The 17,293-nt window shown below is 50.4% G+C and overlaps 1 protein-coding gene across 8 annotated transcripts in view; it reads right to left on the minus strand.

Annotated features, from left to right (window-relative positions):
* The window catches only part of ARHGAP22 (Rho GTPase activating protein 22), a 168,064-nt gene that overhangs the window by 16,221 nt on the left and 134,550 nt on the right, over positions 1–17,293 (minus strand). For 7 of the 8 annotated variants that reach the window (XM_029932092.1, XM_029932094.1, XM_029932093.1 and 4 more), the window contains one exon: positions 10,017–10,193. In XM_029932092.1, coding sequence (XP_029787952.1) covers positions 10,017–10,193 — 177 coding nt within the window. The remainder of the gene's footprint in view (positions 1–10,016; positions 10,194–17,293) is intronic. The other variant, XM_029932095.1, reaches the window with a different exon arrangement.

A 17,293-nucleotide genomic window follows, 5' to 3' on the forward strand; every position in this document is an offset into this window, starting at 1 on the left:
AGAAAGGCCACGCCTGAAGTCGGCCCCCAGGAAGAGCTCCAGGTTCAGACGTTCACCCCCTTTTCCCGAACGCTCCAGGATACTAGGCTCCGGAGGTACAAATGCCGGCAGCTCCCAGCGATGGTCCCTGCCAGCAGTGGGACCAGGACTCGCTCTAGGAGCTCCCATTCCCCGCAGGCGGATGTGTTTCGGATGGGGCAGAGGAGGCCCAGAAGGGTCAGGTAACCGTCTGTATCACCCCGATAGAGGGCTTGGGCGTGGATCGAACACTGGGCTCCTGGCATCAGAGCTGGTGCTTGGGACTTAAACTAAGGTGTCTTGTTCAGCTCTGAGAGGTGAGCATTAATGTCCCCATTTTACAGACGCGGCAGCTAAAGCCTAGAGAGCTTATAGAATTTTCCTAAGGTCACACAGCTAGTAAGTGACAGACCTTCCATCCAGACTTAAATTCCCTTTCTGCAAAGGTTCTTTCCAGGGCGGGATTCTGTCCCAGTGAAATGAACCCATAATCCAATACTTCCAAAGTCTGAAGACTGGGATGGATCGCCAGCCTCAGGGGTATACACACCAGGAGGACGGGTGCAAAGCAAAGCTGGGGGCTTGGCATCACCAGGCCGGAGGAATAGAGACCCGCAGGGGTCTGTGGGCAAAATTCTGTAAGGGAGGGGCTCCCAGGAGCCCTGGGGCTAGAAGGGGTGAGGGCTCATCCAAAAGCTGAGTGTGCAGTGCACGGCCACCCTTCTTGCTCTGAGGCACTCACCACCTGTGTAAAACTCAAGGAGGTGTCAACTTCAATAAGCAAGATAAACATTTACTGCAGCATTTGAACAAATACAAGTTAATGCAAAAAAAAAAAAAAGAACCATGATGAACAAATTATCAAAATTACAAATAATGACAGGCTGCAACCCAGCTTTTGGCACAGACCCTGTGACCGTCTCCCCCTAATCCCATGGAGCCTGTCTTCATTTGAAATTTTGGGATTTACCGTGGATGTGGTAGCAAAATAATGACTCCCCCTCCTCGCACCCCTAAAATGTCCACATCCTCACCCTTGGGACCTGTGACTGTGTTACCTCACCTAATAAAAGGGACTTTGCAGACAGGATTAGATTAAGGATGGAGAGATTATACTGGCAGGCTTTCTAAAAGGGAGGCTGAGGGAAGGCTGACTACAGAAGAGGTAATGATGTAAGGAGGAAAGCAGAGACCGAGAGACGAGGTCACAACGAAGAATGTGGGCAGCGTCTAGCAGGTGAACAGGTGAGGAACGGGGTCTCCCAAGAGCCCTCAGAAGGAACAGGTCCTTCCAACACCCTGATGTTAGCTAAGGTCAGTTCTGACTTCTGACCTCCCCAGTTACGACAGGATAACTTTGTGTTGTTTTGAGCCACTAAGTGTGGGCAATGTGTTAGAGCAGCAATAAGAAACTAACGTAAGGGACTTTCTGCATTCATTTCCATGATAAATATCACAATGACATGTTCATCTTGATTACTGAAGCTTTTGGTGCCCCCTTAAATTCTGTGCTGCAAGCCCGGGGCTCCCTAGTCCTGGCCCTGCTACTAGGATGAGGGTGAGGCCAACATCCTCCTCAGCCCTGGGTTGTGGGGAGGGCCTCAGCGTTCTCCCTTCCCAGAGTTCAAGTACACAAGAAGGGAGGAAGGGCATTTCATGATTCTGATGAGGGCCACAAACCAAGGAATGCCCTGCGCTAAACCTGTCAGAAAAGCCTAGGGCTCCTACCACCCAGGGACCCTCTGGGTCTGAGCCACACTGTGCACCTTCTAAAGAGAAGGACCCAAGGGCTCAGTTTGAGTCACCTGCTCTGGGGGGTGGGTGGACCCTCCCAGTGGCCATGTGGACTCTGGTGCCAACTTGCTTTTTCCTCCTGAGCTTCCTACCTGTGTGGTCAGACCCGCCAGCCTCTAAGGATGCCCTTTGACTCCCACACAGGATCCCAGACGGATGGAAGTCTACAGGGGCCTTCCGTTTAGAAGGCTCTGGACTCTGAGGGGCACTAGATTATGCCCCAGCCAGTAGGACAGCCACCCCATGTTGAGGGGGTTATTTATAGCTGTGGAACCTGTTAGGGTTGGGTACCTGTTCAGAGATAGTCTTAAAATTGTCCCCTTGGGGGGCCACCTGGGTGGCTCAGTTGGTAGAGTGTCTAACTTCGGGCCAGGTCACAATCTCTCGGTCTGTGGGTTTGAGCCCTGCATCTGGCTTGCTGCTGTCAGCACAGAGCCTGCTTCAGATCCTCAGTCTCCCTCTCTCTCTCTGCCCCTCCCCCCTTCTCAGAGCCCCTAGGTCCTGAGCGCTGATCCCGGACACCTGCATCCAGCTGCCCATGCAGTACCTGCCCTAGCTTAATGACAAATAGTCATCTCACACTCAAAAGTGTCCAAATGGAACTGCAGTCGGGCCGCGACCTCCTGAACCTGATCTGCACTCCTGGTTAATGACAGCTCTGTCCCTAAGGCCTCTCAGCCAGACCCCATGAGTCACCTGCACACACTCCCATCTGGTGCTTGTCGGTCCTACTTTCCAAACAGATTCAGAACCTGATTACTTTCACCGCCACCTGCCACAGTGAAAGCGCCCGTGTCTCCTGCCTGGATTAGTCCCTCTCAGGCCAGCAGTCGGAATGGCCCTTTTCAACTGTACATCAGATGCCATCATTCCTCAGCTCAAAACCCTCCAATACGCCCTCCCCCTTTCACTTAGGAGTGAGAACCAAAGTCCTTGAGGGGGTGTGGGAGGCTCCTTCCCATCAGCCCTGTCCCTCACCCCTCCGGCCTGCCCCCTCCACGCTGCTTCAAGACCACATCCCACGTGCTCGCTGCTGCTGCCTCCGTCTGGCCCACTTCCACCAGCCGTCCTGGCTGGCTTTCTCACCTCCGAGACTGTTTCAATGTCCTGCCCTCATCACGGTATTTAAAACTGCTCTGAGGGGGGAAAAGAGGTGGTGGTGATGGTGGAGGGCACTTAAGGGGAAGAGCACTGGGTGTTGTATGGAAAACAATTTGACAATAAAATATTATGGAAAAAAAATAAAAAAAATTTTTTTTAAAACTGCTCTATTTGTCTTTCTTTCAACAGTGCTCATCACCCTTCCAAAACACAGAGGTTCACAAAATACAGGCCCCAGACCAGCAGCCCCTGGGAACTTGTTAGAAATACAGATTCTAGGGCACCGCCCAGGTGAGCAGGAATCCCTGTGGGTGGGGCAGCAGTCTATTTCACAAGCCTTCCTGGGGGTGCCTCTGATGCTAGCTAACATTTGAACTAATACTAAGTGCTGAGCACTTTGCATCTGTCTTCTCTCTTAATTCTCATGACAATCCTGCAAAGAAGGCATTCTTATTCCATTTTGCAGACAAAGACACAGAGAGGGTAACTGGCATACCCAAGGTTACACAGCCAGCAAACGGCAGAGCCAGATCATACTCAGACCACACAGCCTGATGCTGAAATCTGTGCTCACTCTGCCTCCTCTCACCCATCAGTGCTTGGCTTTGCCAAGCACCTTCCTATGCATAACAGACCCACCTTTGAGAGCTTTCAGGCTCTCTCCAGATAACCAGGCAAGGGTTCATCCATGCAAGCACATGCCGGATTCCAGGTAACCCTGGGTACTCAGTGGTTTTCTCTTTTTCCCTCTCACGGTGAGCTGGGTAGGAGGTGCTGCTCTGATGGGGCCTTCAGGGCCCATGTTCCCAGAGCTGGGCACAGAAGTCCAGAGATCCACAGGAGAGCATGACCCTCTTCACAATATCAAGTCTTCTGATCCATGAACATGGGATGTCTTTTCATTTATTTAGGTCTTTTTTAGTATCTTTAACAACATTTTGCCAAGAGTATTAAGTTTTATATTTCTTTTGTTACATTCATTCCTAAGTATTCCCTTCTTTGGGATGCTATTGTAAATGAAGTTTTCTTAATTTCATGGTCAGTTTGCTCATGGCTACTGAACAGAAAGACAGCTGATTAGTTTAGACTGACCTTATATCCTGCAGGCTTACTGAAATTTTTATGACTTCTAATTGTTTTCTAGTGGATTTCTTAAGATTTTCTGTATATGAGATCCTATTATCTGCAAATAAGAGATACTTTTACTTTTCTTCCTTTCCAATCTGGATGTATGTCATTTTCTTGCCTAACTGCTCTAGCTAGAACCTCCAGTGCAGTGCTGAATAGAAGTGAGGAAAGTGAGAGTCGGTGTCTTGTTCCTGATGTCAGAGGAAAAGTATCCAGTCTTCCTCCATGAGTAGGATGTTACCTTTGGGTTTTTTGTAGATACACACTCTTAATAAAGTTCAATAAGCTTGTTTCTACCCTCATCTGTAGGCCACTTATTTGCATCAGGAAAGGACTCAGGCTTTATTAAATACTTTCTCTGAGTCTACTGAGATGATCATGTGGTGTTTTGTTTTCTTTTAAGTAGGCTTCATGCATCCAGCAGAGAGCCCAACAGGGTCGGGGGGAGAGGGGAGAGGGGAGAGGGGCTTGAATTCACAACCCTGAGATCAAGAACTGAGCTGAGATCAAGAGTCAGATACTTAAGTAACTGAGCCACCCAGGCAGCCCAATCATGTGGTTTTGGTCCTTTATTCTATGGTATTACAATTGTTGATTTTCAGGTGTAAACTATCCTTGTATTCCTGGGATAAATCTCATTTGCTCATAAATCTTACTTCATTTGAATAATCCTTTCATATATTGCTGGACTCAATTTGTAAGTATTTTGTTGAGGGTTTTGCATCTATATCCACAAGAGAGATCAGTGCTCCAGCCATTCTTCTCTCCCTCTCTAGTACCATCAAGCTTTTGCAACAAAACAAAAAACCAATCCTCTCTTCGCCTGACCTCCCCTCCAGCCACTGTCCCATTTCTCTTTCCCTTTATAGCAAACTTCTTGAAACAGTTGGTTATTCCCAAACTCCAATTCCCTCCTCTTACCCTTTCTCACACCCACTATTATCAAGCTTTATCCACAGCGCTCCACCAGAACCAAGCTTGCCCAAGTCAGCAATGAACTGTGCTTGATGTCTGTTCTCTTCTGGTTGATCTGTCAACAGTGCATGTTGTCGCGGCTCCTTCCTCCCTAGACATTCTCTTCAGTTGCCCCAAGATCCCCAACTCACTCCTGGCTCCTCTCCCTCCTCACCAGCTCTCCTTCTGAGCCCCCTCTGCTGGCTCCTCCTCTCTTGTCCTTGACTTCTCACCGGGGAGCAGCTCAGGGTTCAGCCCTGGTCCTCTGCTGTCTCTACACTCACTCTGTGGTGTCTCACCCCAGCCTCATGGCTTCAAATCCCATATACATCAACAGCCTCCAAATTCTCCTTCCAACCCAGTCCTCTCTCCAGTTTTCTAGATTTAAATGTTAAATCGCCAGTTAGACATTTAAACTTGAGCCTCTAGGGGTGCCTGGGTGGCTCAGTCAGTTAAACCTCCGACTTTGGCTCAGGTCATCATCTCGCGGTTCATGGTTCCAGCCTTGCATTGGGCTCTGTGCTGACAGCTCAGGGCCTGGAGCCTGCTTCAGATTCTGTGTCTCCCTCTCTTTCGGCCCCTCCCCTGCTCATTCTGTCTCTCAAAAATAAATAAACATTAAAAAAATAATAATAAACTTGGGCCTCTAACAGGAATCTCAGACTAAGCCCCACTGGGAACTCTCTCACTCTTCATTCCAAACACTGCACTTCCTTTGGTCTTTCTCATCTGCTAATGGCTAATCCATCCTTCCAGTTCTTAGCTCAAAACATCCTGGATTTACCCTTGACTTCTCTCATTCTTATACCTTTCTTCCATTCCAGCAGGGAAATACTTACACTGACTTTACCTTAAAATACATCAAGAATTCAATTACTTCTTATCACCAATACCGCCCTGTGCCGAGCTGCCATCATCTCTCACTTGCGTTGTTGCATTAACGAGCTCCTAGCTGGTCTCCCCGTTTCTGACCTTGCCTTCTGGAATCTATTCTCAACACGTGGCCAGAGGGATCCCGTGAGAGACCTGTTAGGCTCTGCCATTCTCTGTTCAAAACCCACCAACACGCCGCGTCACTCAGGGAAAGCCAGAGTCATCACCATGACAACAAGGCCCTGCTGACTAGCACCCCATTACCTCCCTGGCCCACTTCCTGCTCTCTCCCTCTTCCCAGACTCTGCCCCAGGCACACTCGCTTCTTTGCTGCTCTTCCAACATGGACACTGCTGCCTCTGCCTCCAAAACTCTCTGCCCAGATACACACGTGTAGTTCATCCCTGTCACCTCCTTGCCTCAAATGTCATGAAACTGTGACCTCCATCGCCTTCACTTGCCCTTTCCCACTCACCTTTCTCCACTGACCTCATCGTCTAACCTGCAATGGGCTTACTTGTTACCTGTTCCCTCTTCTAGAATGTGCATTTCATGAGGGTAGAGACCTTGTCTTTCCTGTTCACTGCTGTGTCCCTGGCCCTAGAACACATTCTCAAGTGAATGAATGATTGGCTGAGTGAATGAATGAAAGCCCAGATAAGAGGGACTGCTGTCAGGGCCACCTCTGGGCAGGCCAGCACCAATAACGGGCTCCGCTGACCCTGTGGGTCTGCTGCCCCCAGCTGTCTCTGCGGGGACCGCCGCGCTGGCCCTGACCGCAGCAGGCACACTGCGCATTGCTGGCTGTCAGAGGTGGCCTGCTCTCTGCCAGAGCGAGCATGCTTGCAAAGGCTCACGCACTCCGTTGTTAACAGTGAAAGAAGGACTGATCCTCTAAGCCTCCTTTCCAGGGGAACCCAGGCTAATAACAGCTTTGCCAAGAAACCTGCAGAGGCCGACTGAACCCACCTGCGAGTGCCCGTGGCCTGCCCAGACATGTCTGCCGTCGCTAACCCCCGGGATTGCCGCATTTCCTCTATGCTTCTGGTAGAAGGGAGATAAGCGCCTTTGATGACAGTTCCTGTCTGAAATCTTACAAGTTCCTCAGCACACAGCCCGAGAAATTTGATAAACGCTGGGGGGCCCGAGGGAGGGACAGATCTGGGTTCTCTGGGGGATTCTGCAGAGGTCCCTGTTCTGAGCAAGCACAGAGAAGGAAGGGAGAAGGAGAGAGAGGGAGAGGGAGAGACAGATACGTGGCCAGAAGCTGGCACCACGAATAGAGTAGACCGGGTGTGCCAGCGCCCTGCATGGTCTGAGTCAAAGCATGGCCTCGGGGCTAGAACATCCACCTTTGTTTCTCAGCTTTGCCCCCTGACTAGCTGGGTTGTCTTGGCCAAATTACATAGTCAGCCTTTAGTTTCGCTGCGTTTTTTAAATTTTATATAGTGAAGTATGTGCACATCCAGAAACGTACTTAAAGCATACATGTACCGATGAACACATTACTGTAAAATGAACACGTGTGTAACCAGGACTATTATCCGCACATTTATGGTGTCCGTTTCTTTGCCTTCCTTTATTTCTGCTGCCTAATTACCCATCCACAAATAATACGGTTTCTTTCTGCGCCATTTTTCAACTTTATATAAATGGAATTGTACCTTTAGCATGTTATCAAGCCTCCCTAGTCCCATGGTAGGTTTTTAGGATTCATGCGCTTCGCTAGGCGGAGCTGTAGGTAATTTCTTTCCCATTGCTGTCGTGTCCTGCTGCAAGAGCGAATCATATTCGTGGACCCCCTGGATGGCTCCGAAACAGCTGGTTAGTGTCCGGCCATCATGGGTAATGGTGCTGTGAACGTGTGACATGTCCAAGTCCCCGGGGCTTGGGCAAGTTTCTATCTGGGACATGCCTAGCGGTGGCACTGCTGGGTCCTCGGGGTGCGTAGCAGCTCTCGCGGACCCTAGCGATACACGCAAGAGCCTGCAGCTCTCTGTCCTCGTGACCACCTGGAACTGCCCACCTTCTTCATTTAGTCCTTCTGGTGGGTGACTGCAGGCGGCGTGGTGTGGTTCAACGCGCTTGCCTGAAGCCTAACGAGGCTGAAAGCCGCTGCCTCTGTCCACTGGTCGCGAGGATTTAGTTTTTGGAAAGTGCCTTGTCTGTCGTTGCTTACAGGTTTGTAGGGGTTTGAGGAGTAAGTCGTCCAATGCCTGGATGTGGTGCAAACACCTCCTCCCACTGCAGATGCTGGTCTTTTCATTTTCTTAACCTACCTTTTAATGAACAGATGCTCCTCCTTGTGTGGAGTATAGTTTATCAATCTTTCCTAAAAGATTAATGATTTTTATAACTCCTGCAAAAAGAATCTTTCTCTACCCCAGGATCACGATGATGTTGTCCTCCTCCCCGCCCTTGTTCGAAGATGCACCTGTTGTAAATCAAGGTCCAGCCACGTGAAGGTCTGCTCCTGGGTGTGATTTTGTTCCATGGTTTCAGTTCCAACCACTGCACTTGGGTGGTGCAAACCCAAGGAAGTCTGTGAAGGCTGCAGAAATCCCTGGGTGCGCCTGGGTCTTGGGGCAAAGTTGCCGTGACCATCAGGAGGCAGGGAGGCCATGGCTATCAGTGTGAGGGCATTTATGAAGCACAGGATAAAACTGACTTTCACAGTGATAGCAACTCTTCTATATGAAGTTTGGTGGTTCTAGGAGACCTGGCCAGGCAGGCCACAGCCGGGAATGGCAGAGGAGAGCTGGCGAGGTGAGGGGGGAAGGGAGGGGCTCAGTCGATGGAGCACACTGGGTCTGGAGATGGGCTCCAAGCCCCCTAAGGTGAGCTTCCGTCCCTGCCCAGCGTGCACCACTCAGACGCTGTGCAGAGGAGAGAGGACATCATGGTTCACAGGGCCACACGCTCCTGGGCTCCACATTCGGCAGGGAGTCGGTGGCCACAACCCAGCCAGCACGGTGACCCTTTCTAAAAGCTCTTTACGTGACTGCAGAGAGACACCAACTGCACAGCCGGGGGCCACCCTGCCTTTCTCTTGCACCCCGTGTCCGTCCGCAGACCCTGGCAGCTCTACCTTCAGAACACACTGCATCTGAGCCCTTCACCGTCCCCTCCCCTCCCATGCCAGCCTGTGCCCCCATCACCCTGGTCTCAGCCTGCTGTGTCCACTCCTGTCTCTCTCTGCTCCACCCCTCACATGGCGGCCAGAGGGCCCTTTATATATCTGGGTCAGGTCATGTCTGTCTCCAGCTCAGAGCCTTCCTTGGTGCCCCATCAATTGAGAACAAAATCTGAGATCCCGCACCATGTCCCCAAGGCCTCGGTGACCTCTCCTGCCTTATGTCCTCCACTCTCCTGTCCTAACTACCTCAGACCTAGTGGCCTTTCTGAGCTCCTGTGTCCACATCTCTCACTCCCACCTCAGGGCCTTTGCACTTGCTTGCCCCTCTGGCCGCATGCTCTTCGCCCAGCATTCCCCTGGCTCTCCTCCCACCTCTTGAGCTGGCTGGGCTACAGCATCTGACACAGCATCCCCTCTACCATCCTACTTAGCTTTACTCTGTTACATTTCTCGCTACTCAAAATCATGTGACACCTTGACTTGCCTATTGTCCATTTCCACTAGACAATGGATGGGAGAGGGGGACAGAGAATCCTCTATTTTATCACTGAATTTCCGAGCGTCCGGACTACAACCAGGTATGTTTCAGGCATCTGATAAGTGTTTTTAATAAAGGTGAGTAAATGGCAACCACTACTCTCAGCTCGAGAACAAGGAGCCAGTCGTGTGGGCGGCGCAGGATGCCCCATGTGGCTATGGCAAGGCACGGCAGAGGGAAGGACGCTGGACCTGGCAGACCACCTCAAAATCACCTGCTGTCTGGCAGGGGTCTGGACGCAGGGAGGCAGCAGCGCACGCCACAGGATTCTCGCTGGGGGACGGCATGTTTTCAGAAGTGGCCCCGATTCCCCCTGCTGCTGCCTCCCTGGTGCCTGGAGGCATGACTCTCAGCGGCCAGCAACGGCCGAGGACAGCTCGGCTCGCCTGCTGTGAGCAGCCAGGGCCACAGCCAGTGGGTCCCGAGTGAGAGAGGCCTTGCAGGCTCAGCGCGGGGCAGCGGGGGCATGATTACCTGAAGGCAAGGGTTCTAGAGGGTGAGCATGCGATCTACGGGCAGTACCTCCGCCAAGCGGGGCCCAGATGACCCGGCGGATGGCCTGCACCCAGTCCTCCATGTCACGCTGGGAGCTGGCCATGAGCAGGAGCGCCTCGGGGTTGGCCGGCACCTTCTCTCGCTCCCCGGCACCACCTGCAAGACAGGGAGACACAGGCTTACTGCAAGGACCCCATGTGGACAGCAGGGCACACGCTCCCCTGGCACGGTCCACCCCCACGCCAGCTAGCCTGTTCTTCTCCGACCCATGAGAAGGCCGCCTCTCCCAAATCTGTCCACGGCAGCCCCCCGCCCACCCACCGCCATTCCCTTCACACCTCCCACGGCTGTCTCTGGGGCTCTTCCAGGTTTCCGCCTTGTTCTATTCCCACATCAAAACAGAAACCATTAGAAGCATCCCCGGGCACTCTCAGGAAAAAAGCATTCACATTGGAGGCCAGCTGGGAGAAGTTCCCAACCCAGAGTAGCCTCGCTATGTATTTTGTTTTAAATCAGCGTTACCACTCTTCAGTACAAAGTGCAACATCACTATGCTTTTAATATCCACTCCGTTACAGCCCTCTCTCCCCAGCCCAAAAATCCTCCTCCATACACAGTAACATTACAGAGGCCTGCCATTAAACCAGGATGGAGCAAAACACTCTACAATTCCCCACCCATCCCCACTTGCAGCTAGACTTGGGATCTAAATGCAGGATGGGAAAGTTCAGATGTTCGTTAAATGATTTTTTTCCCTAATGGTAGTGCCAGTGGGTCTCATGTTTTCATGTATAAATGTCTTTGTCCGTAGGGCGTACACAAAAGCCATTTATACTGAACTTCATCTAAAGGATTTTCAAGTATGATCTTGTCTGTCTTTGTTCATTCCCAACATCCTGCAACATGTAACTCACCCAGGTACTAGCCTCTGGTCCCAGAGCCACCGACCCTAAGGAGGCCTGTTTGCAGGTGGGGTCCTGGGTGGGGGGGCAGTTAGGGAGAACCGGGAGACCCAGGGCGTCCATTGCTAGAGCCTGCAGCCCTGGGATAGAGACAGGAGCAAGTGCTTCCTGAGTGCTTGGTACCTGCCCGGGACTCTTCTGGAAGCTGCAGACACTTAAGCAGACAAAACCATCCTCCTAGGATTCTTTAATCTTCACAAAGACTCTGTGGTGGGAGGTACGGTTACTTTCTGCAGTTTCCTCAGACAAGGAAAATGAGGCACAGAGTGATTAAGGAACTCGCTGGAACTCACACAGCTATTACGTGGTAGAGACAGATTCAAAGTCCCCTGCTCTGACCCACCCCCCATGCTCTTGTCAGCCCTCACAGAGAAGACAGCCTGTGGGATCAGTCTGACAGCGGTTTTAGCAAAGCCACCAAGGGCTAGGAAATAGGGAAGAACGCTCTGAGAGCCGGAGCACAGGGTGGGGTGTATCCTCACCGAGGGGACACCCGAGCAGGGCCAGCAGTCTGGACAGGCCTGTGCGGCCCACAGCTCAGGAGGGTGGTGAGCAAGGAAACCAGCCTGCCGGGACCCCAGGATGCCTTCTGGAGCCCTCACCGCACACACAAGCCCTGGTCCTTGGGGGCCTGGGGCAGCCCCTGGGCAGCAGGGCGGTGGAGGGGAAGGGCGGCACAGGGCAGGGAACGGCAGAGCCCAAAGCCAGAGAGGTATGTGTGCACCTGCTGGAAGCGAAGCCTACACTCATGGCTTGTGGCTGCCATGGTCATTCATGGGGTGTGGGCTCTGCCACAGAGGTGGAGAGGGCGAGGAGGGGAAGCCACATGCCACCAGGAAGCTTTGCTATATAAGCTTCCCTGAACCAGTGTCTCAAGATGGCTCGGAAGAAGATTAGGACTCCAATAACTTGTTATAGTTACTTGCTTGTCCTAAATACTCTTCTGTACCTAATCTTGACTTTTTTTTTTTTAGTTTATTTATTTTTGAGGGGGGAGGGGGAGGAAAAGAATCTCAATCAGGCTCCACACACTCAGCGCAGAAGTGCAGGGTCTGACACGGGGCTCAGATCCACAAACCCTGAGATTATCGCCTGAGCTGAAACCAAGAGTCCGACACTTAACTGAGCCACCCAGGCACCCATGGACTTCCGTTTTAAATTCTTTTACCTTAAGGGAACCATTCAAGTCACACAAGTTTCATTCAAGTTTCCCACCAAACTTGGGTCCGACCCGCCCAGAGGTTGGCAGGTGCACTCATGTCCAGCTGTGGCCCTGCCTGGAGTCCTGCCCTCCTGATGCTCTGAGCCTGCGTGCTTACCTTTCCACGTACCTTCACATATGTTTGTTCGTGCTTATTTTTAAAAATTGTTTTAATGTTTATTCAATTTTGAGAGAGACAGACAGACAGTCACAGAATCTGAAGCAGGCTCCAGGCTCTGAGCTGTCAGCACAGAGCCCAATGCAGGGCTTGAACCCAAGAACCATGAGATCACGATCAGAGTCAAAGTCAGACGCTTAACCAATGGATCCACTCATGCATGCGTCCCTATTCTTGCATATTTAAAAAATTTTTTTAATGTTTATTTTTGAGAGATAGAAAGACAGCATGAGTGGGGGAGGGTCAGAGAGAGAAGGAGAACAGAATCCAAAGACCGCCTCCAGGCTCTGAGCTAGCAGTCAGCACAGAGCCTGATGTGGGGCTCGAACCCCTGAACTGAGATCATGACCTGAGCCAAAGTCAGACGATTAACTGAGCCACCCAGGCGCTCCTATTCTTGCATATTTTTATATACCTATGATAAACTTAAAAAAACAAAAACAGCCACAACTGATTTCCCAAGTAATTGCACCATTACATTCCCACCAGCAGGTGTGCAGAAAGTTCCAAGGGCTCCACTTCTCCGCACCACGTGGTACGTATGGTCAGCCTTTACTGTTAGCCATTCTCATGGGTGTGTGGGGGTATAGCGCTGTGTCAAATTTGCAGTTCCCAAATGACTAGTGATTTGGACATCTTTTTATGTACTTAACTGCCATCCATGCACCTTCTTCAGTGAAATATCTGTTGAAATCATTGGTTCATTTCTGAAATTGATTGTCCATTTTTTCCTTATTGAGTTTTGAGAGTTCTTTACATATTCTGGATGCAAGTCTTTTATATATGTTCTGCAAGTATTTCTTCCTGTCTGTGCCTTTTCTTTTCATTCTCTTAGTGTATTTGGAAGGGAGTTTTTTAATTTTAGTGAAGCCAAATTTATCAATGTTTTTCTTTTACTGAGTGTGCTTCTCTAAGAAATATTTGCCTAAACCAAGGTCCTAAAAGTTTTCTCCTTGAAGTTTCATGGTTTTAGGATTTACATTTAGGTCTATGAGTTAATTTTTGTGCCTAGTGCAAGCCACAAACTTCATTCTTTTTAAGTAGCCTTCACACCTAGCATGGAGCCCAACACAGGGCTTGAACTCAAAACCTTGAGATCAAGACCTGAGCTGAAATCAAGAGTTGGACACTTAACCGACAGAGCCACCCTGGTGTCCCATATCTGGTATCTTTGACCTATAGAAGCTTGATTTGGGTTTTAAAAATATCTTCCATGTCTCTACTTAACTTTTTGAACCTATTAGAATACAGGTATGAAAACTGTTTTAATGTCTCCAAATTCTAATAGTGTCATTTCTAGGTTGGTATCATTTTCTCCTCATTGTGGATCCTGTTTTCTTGATTCTTTGCATGCCTGATATTTATACTCAGTGCCAGGCATTGTGATTCCTAAATCGTTGGGTGCTGAACATTTTTGTAAACCTCTAAGAATTCTTGAGTCCTTTTCTGGAATGAAGTCAGGTTACTTGGAAAGAGTTTGATCCTCATAGATTTTGCTCCTAAGGTTTCTTAGGTGGGTCCAGAACACTCAGGGTGGAGCCAGTTCTTTCCCTCTGCTGAGGGAAAACCCTTCTGTGTTTCCTAGGCAATGCCCCATGAGTCGTGAGGTTTTCCAAGATGGCAGACAGGACAGGTACCATTCCCTGCCCTGTGTTAGGGAGGATGCAGTTGCCCGGAATCGTCTCTAGGGGCTCTCTCCTCGGGCTCAGCTCATTTCCTCATACGCACATGGTGAGTTCTCAAGGAATTTTCTCTTTGAGCAGCTCTTTCCTCCTGGATATCCCATCCTGAAAACTCTAGATGCTTTGGCCTCTCCATCTCTAAGCTCTGTCTCCTTAATGCATGGAGTACAAGGAGTCTACCTGGGGCTCCCCTTTCTGCAGCACGGCCTGGAACTTTCTCCAGCTGGGGCAGGTGTGGACCTTACCTCATTTATTTCCCATCTTTTGGAGGTCACAGTCCTTCACTCTCTAATATTCTTAAATGTATCTTACATTTTTTTTTTCAGATTACTTGTCCTTTTTTTGTGGGGAGGGAATTGTTTGAGGTGAGAGAGCACACTGGTCCCTGTTGCTCCACTGTATCTAGAAACTAAAGTCCTGCTGCCACGTTTAAGGACTTCCTACATGTAAAACACTGCGTGAGATGCTTAACACGCACAGTCACACTTAGTCCTCATATACACCATAGGAAGGAGTGTACTGACTCCGCATCACAGACGGATAAACTGACGCTCGGAGAAGTTAAACATTTAGCTCACAAACAAACAAGTGGAGGGGCCAGGATTCAAACCAAGGTTTGTTCAACTATACACACATTCTCTATAATATAAAACCTCCTCTCTGGCAGCAGAGGTGAGAGCAAGGAAGGTAAAACAGGTCATTAAAGCAAACTCTCGGATTTTCCACAGCATTCAATTGTTTACACTTACTTTTTTCTCTGCTACTTAGGAAAAGAGTTCTATTAGCTTTAGTTAAAAAAAAAAAGTCATAACAGCCAATTATTTCAGGAAGAAATGCATCGTGAAGGCTGAGGGTCTCTTGTTACTATTTTTTGGCTTTTTCCCTTTCCCTTTTTTTTTTTTTTAAACCAGACTGTGTGACCCCTGTGTTTCCAGCCCATCCTGACACATGTCACAGGCCTTTGAGGCCTTCTAGAACGGTGCTTAGAGCCCAGCCTGGGGTCACCCCTCAGCTCCACCAGGGGGAGCACCGTGACTTAACTTTGCCAAGTTGTCAGACTCCCACACCTGTAAGGGTGAAAAAAATGAAGGTAGCTACCCTTTCGGGAGAATGAAGTTAAGATAGGTACCAGGTGCTAAGCTAGGGGACCAACAGGTGCTCTTTAAATGTCCACTTAAAGAAAAGTTCATTATTTATTTTTGAGAGAGAGAGAGAGAGCATGAGCAGGGGAGGGGCAGGCAGAGGGGGCTAGAGGGTCCAAAGAGGGTTCTGCCCTGACAGCAGAGAGCCTGATGTGGGACTTGAACTCAGAAACTGCGAGATCATGACCAGAGCTGAAGTTGGACGCTTAACTGACTAAGCCACCCAGGCGCCCCTAAATATTCACTTTTAGTATCATATTCAATGAAGACAATAGAGAGAACTTTCCCCCCTCAGCACTACTGATATTTGGGGCCAGATCATTCTTCCTGGGGATGGTGACAGGCCGTCCTGTGCCCAGCGGGGTGTTTAGCAGCATCCCTGGCCTCCACCCACCAGATGCCGGTCCCAGCTGGCCCCATCTCCCAGGCTGACCACCAAAGTCTCCATATTTTGCCAAATGTCCCTTGGGGGGCAAAGCTGCCCCCAGTTAAGAATCAGATATTTAACAACCAGATACATACTTCCTAGGAGTCTAAATGTCTTTTACAATCCTACAGTCATGTGATGTCCCATGGGCATAGCACGGCTTCTCTGGAAATCATCAGGATCTCGTCTAAACACCAGCCTCCTCCTGTGTTCCCATCTCAGTGCTGGGCAATCAGGTACCCCAGGCAGAAAGTTGGGGCCACCTGGCCTCCCTGCCTCGTCCTCACATTGACCCACAGTCTCCTCTGGTGGGCTCATCCAGTCTCAGGACTCTATGTGATGGCTATGCCATCCCTATGCTGATGACTTCCAAGTTCACTGTCCCCCGCCCTCCAGACCCCACTATCCACTGCCTGCCCCAGAGCTCCACTGGGACGTCTCCAGGCAACACCCACTTAGCAAGTATGAAATCCACCTCTGGATCTGCCACACCCTCCCCTTCTCTGATGAAGGCGACTCCCTCTTCTAGCTACTCAAGTGGCAACCAGATGCATCTTCAGGTCTGCTCCCTCTCATTTTACATCCATTCCTATCAGTAAACTCCACTGGTTCCTCCTTCAAAAGACCTTCAAATTCTGACCACCTTTCACTGTTCCACCTGGTCCCAGGCCCTCCCTTGCCCCTACAGCCTGTCCAATATGGCGGCCACCAGTAGCCCCATAAGACCTAAGCCAGCTCACGCACCTCTGCTCCAAGTAAAGAGTGCCCCTCTCAGCGGAGTCCTTGCAGTGATCTTCCAGGCCGCTCCCCCAACCCCATCCACCATCCCACCCCAGCCCCCCAGCTACTCCTCTGATTCCATGGCTGCTCTCTCCTTTGCTCTAGGCCATTCCTCCACCACCAGGCACCTCCTTGCCTGAAGGTCTTTGCTCCAACCCTTGCTGTTGCCCCAGAAGCTGTTCTCCCAGACACTCCCTCACCTCCTCGAGGTCCTTCCTCATGTGTGGCCTTCCTGGGGAATCTTTCCCGACAACTCGACTTCAACGTCATCATCTACTCCAACCCATGCCCCTTCCTGTCCTTACTTTTTCCACAGCACTTAGCACAATCCAGCACCCATGTTTATAGGATATGCAGACTGAGAAGACAGGCAGGGAGATCAGTGAGCCTAGGTGCCCTGGGGGGGCTGGCAGTTCAGAGAGTGCCCAGAGCAGCTGATGCCTGAGCCGAGTCCCAACAGAGAAGATAGGGTATTGCTTATCCCTGGCCCACCCCACCTGTCTATCTTACAAGCAGCTCCGCACAGCAAGAAGTGCCTGGCACAGGAAGGCACACATAGAATCTGGGAGGAATGGAGGGCTGATTGCTGCAGCGGCAGAACCAAGAGGGCGGGCACACACAAAGCACTGGCTCTAAGGTAGGCGTGATGGTAACGAATGGATGAGCATCACAAGTTTGAACGCTCACGAAGGAAGTGGTGTCATTATCCCCATCTGACAGGAAACGAAACTGAGGCCCAGAGAGGTTTGGAAACCCGTCCAAGCTGTAAAACCAGTGAAATAGGGACCCTAGGCAGACTTGTTTCTAACCCTGTCCCCACTCTGCTCAAGGCACCCGCCTTAGGTGACCCAGCCAGGACCCCAACCCATCTTTTCTTGTCCCCA

Source organism: Suricata suricatta, chromosome 2 (genome assembly GCF_006229205.1).
Source record: "Suricata suricatta isolate VVHF042 chromosome 2, meerkat_22Aug2017_6uvM2_HiC, whole genome shotgun sequence".
Taxonomy (NCBI): domain Eukaryota; kingdom Metazoa; phylum Chordata; class Mammalia; order Carnivora; family Herpestidae; genus Suricata; species Suricata suricatta.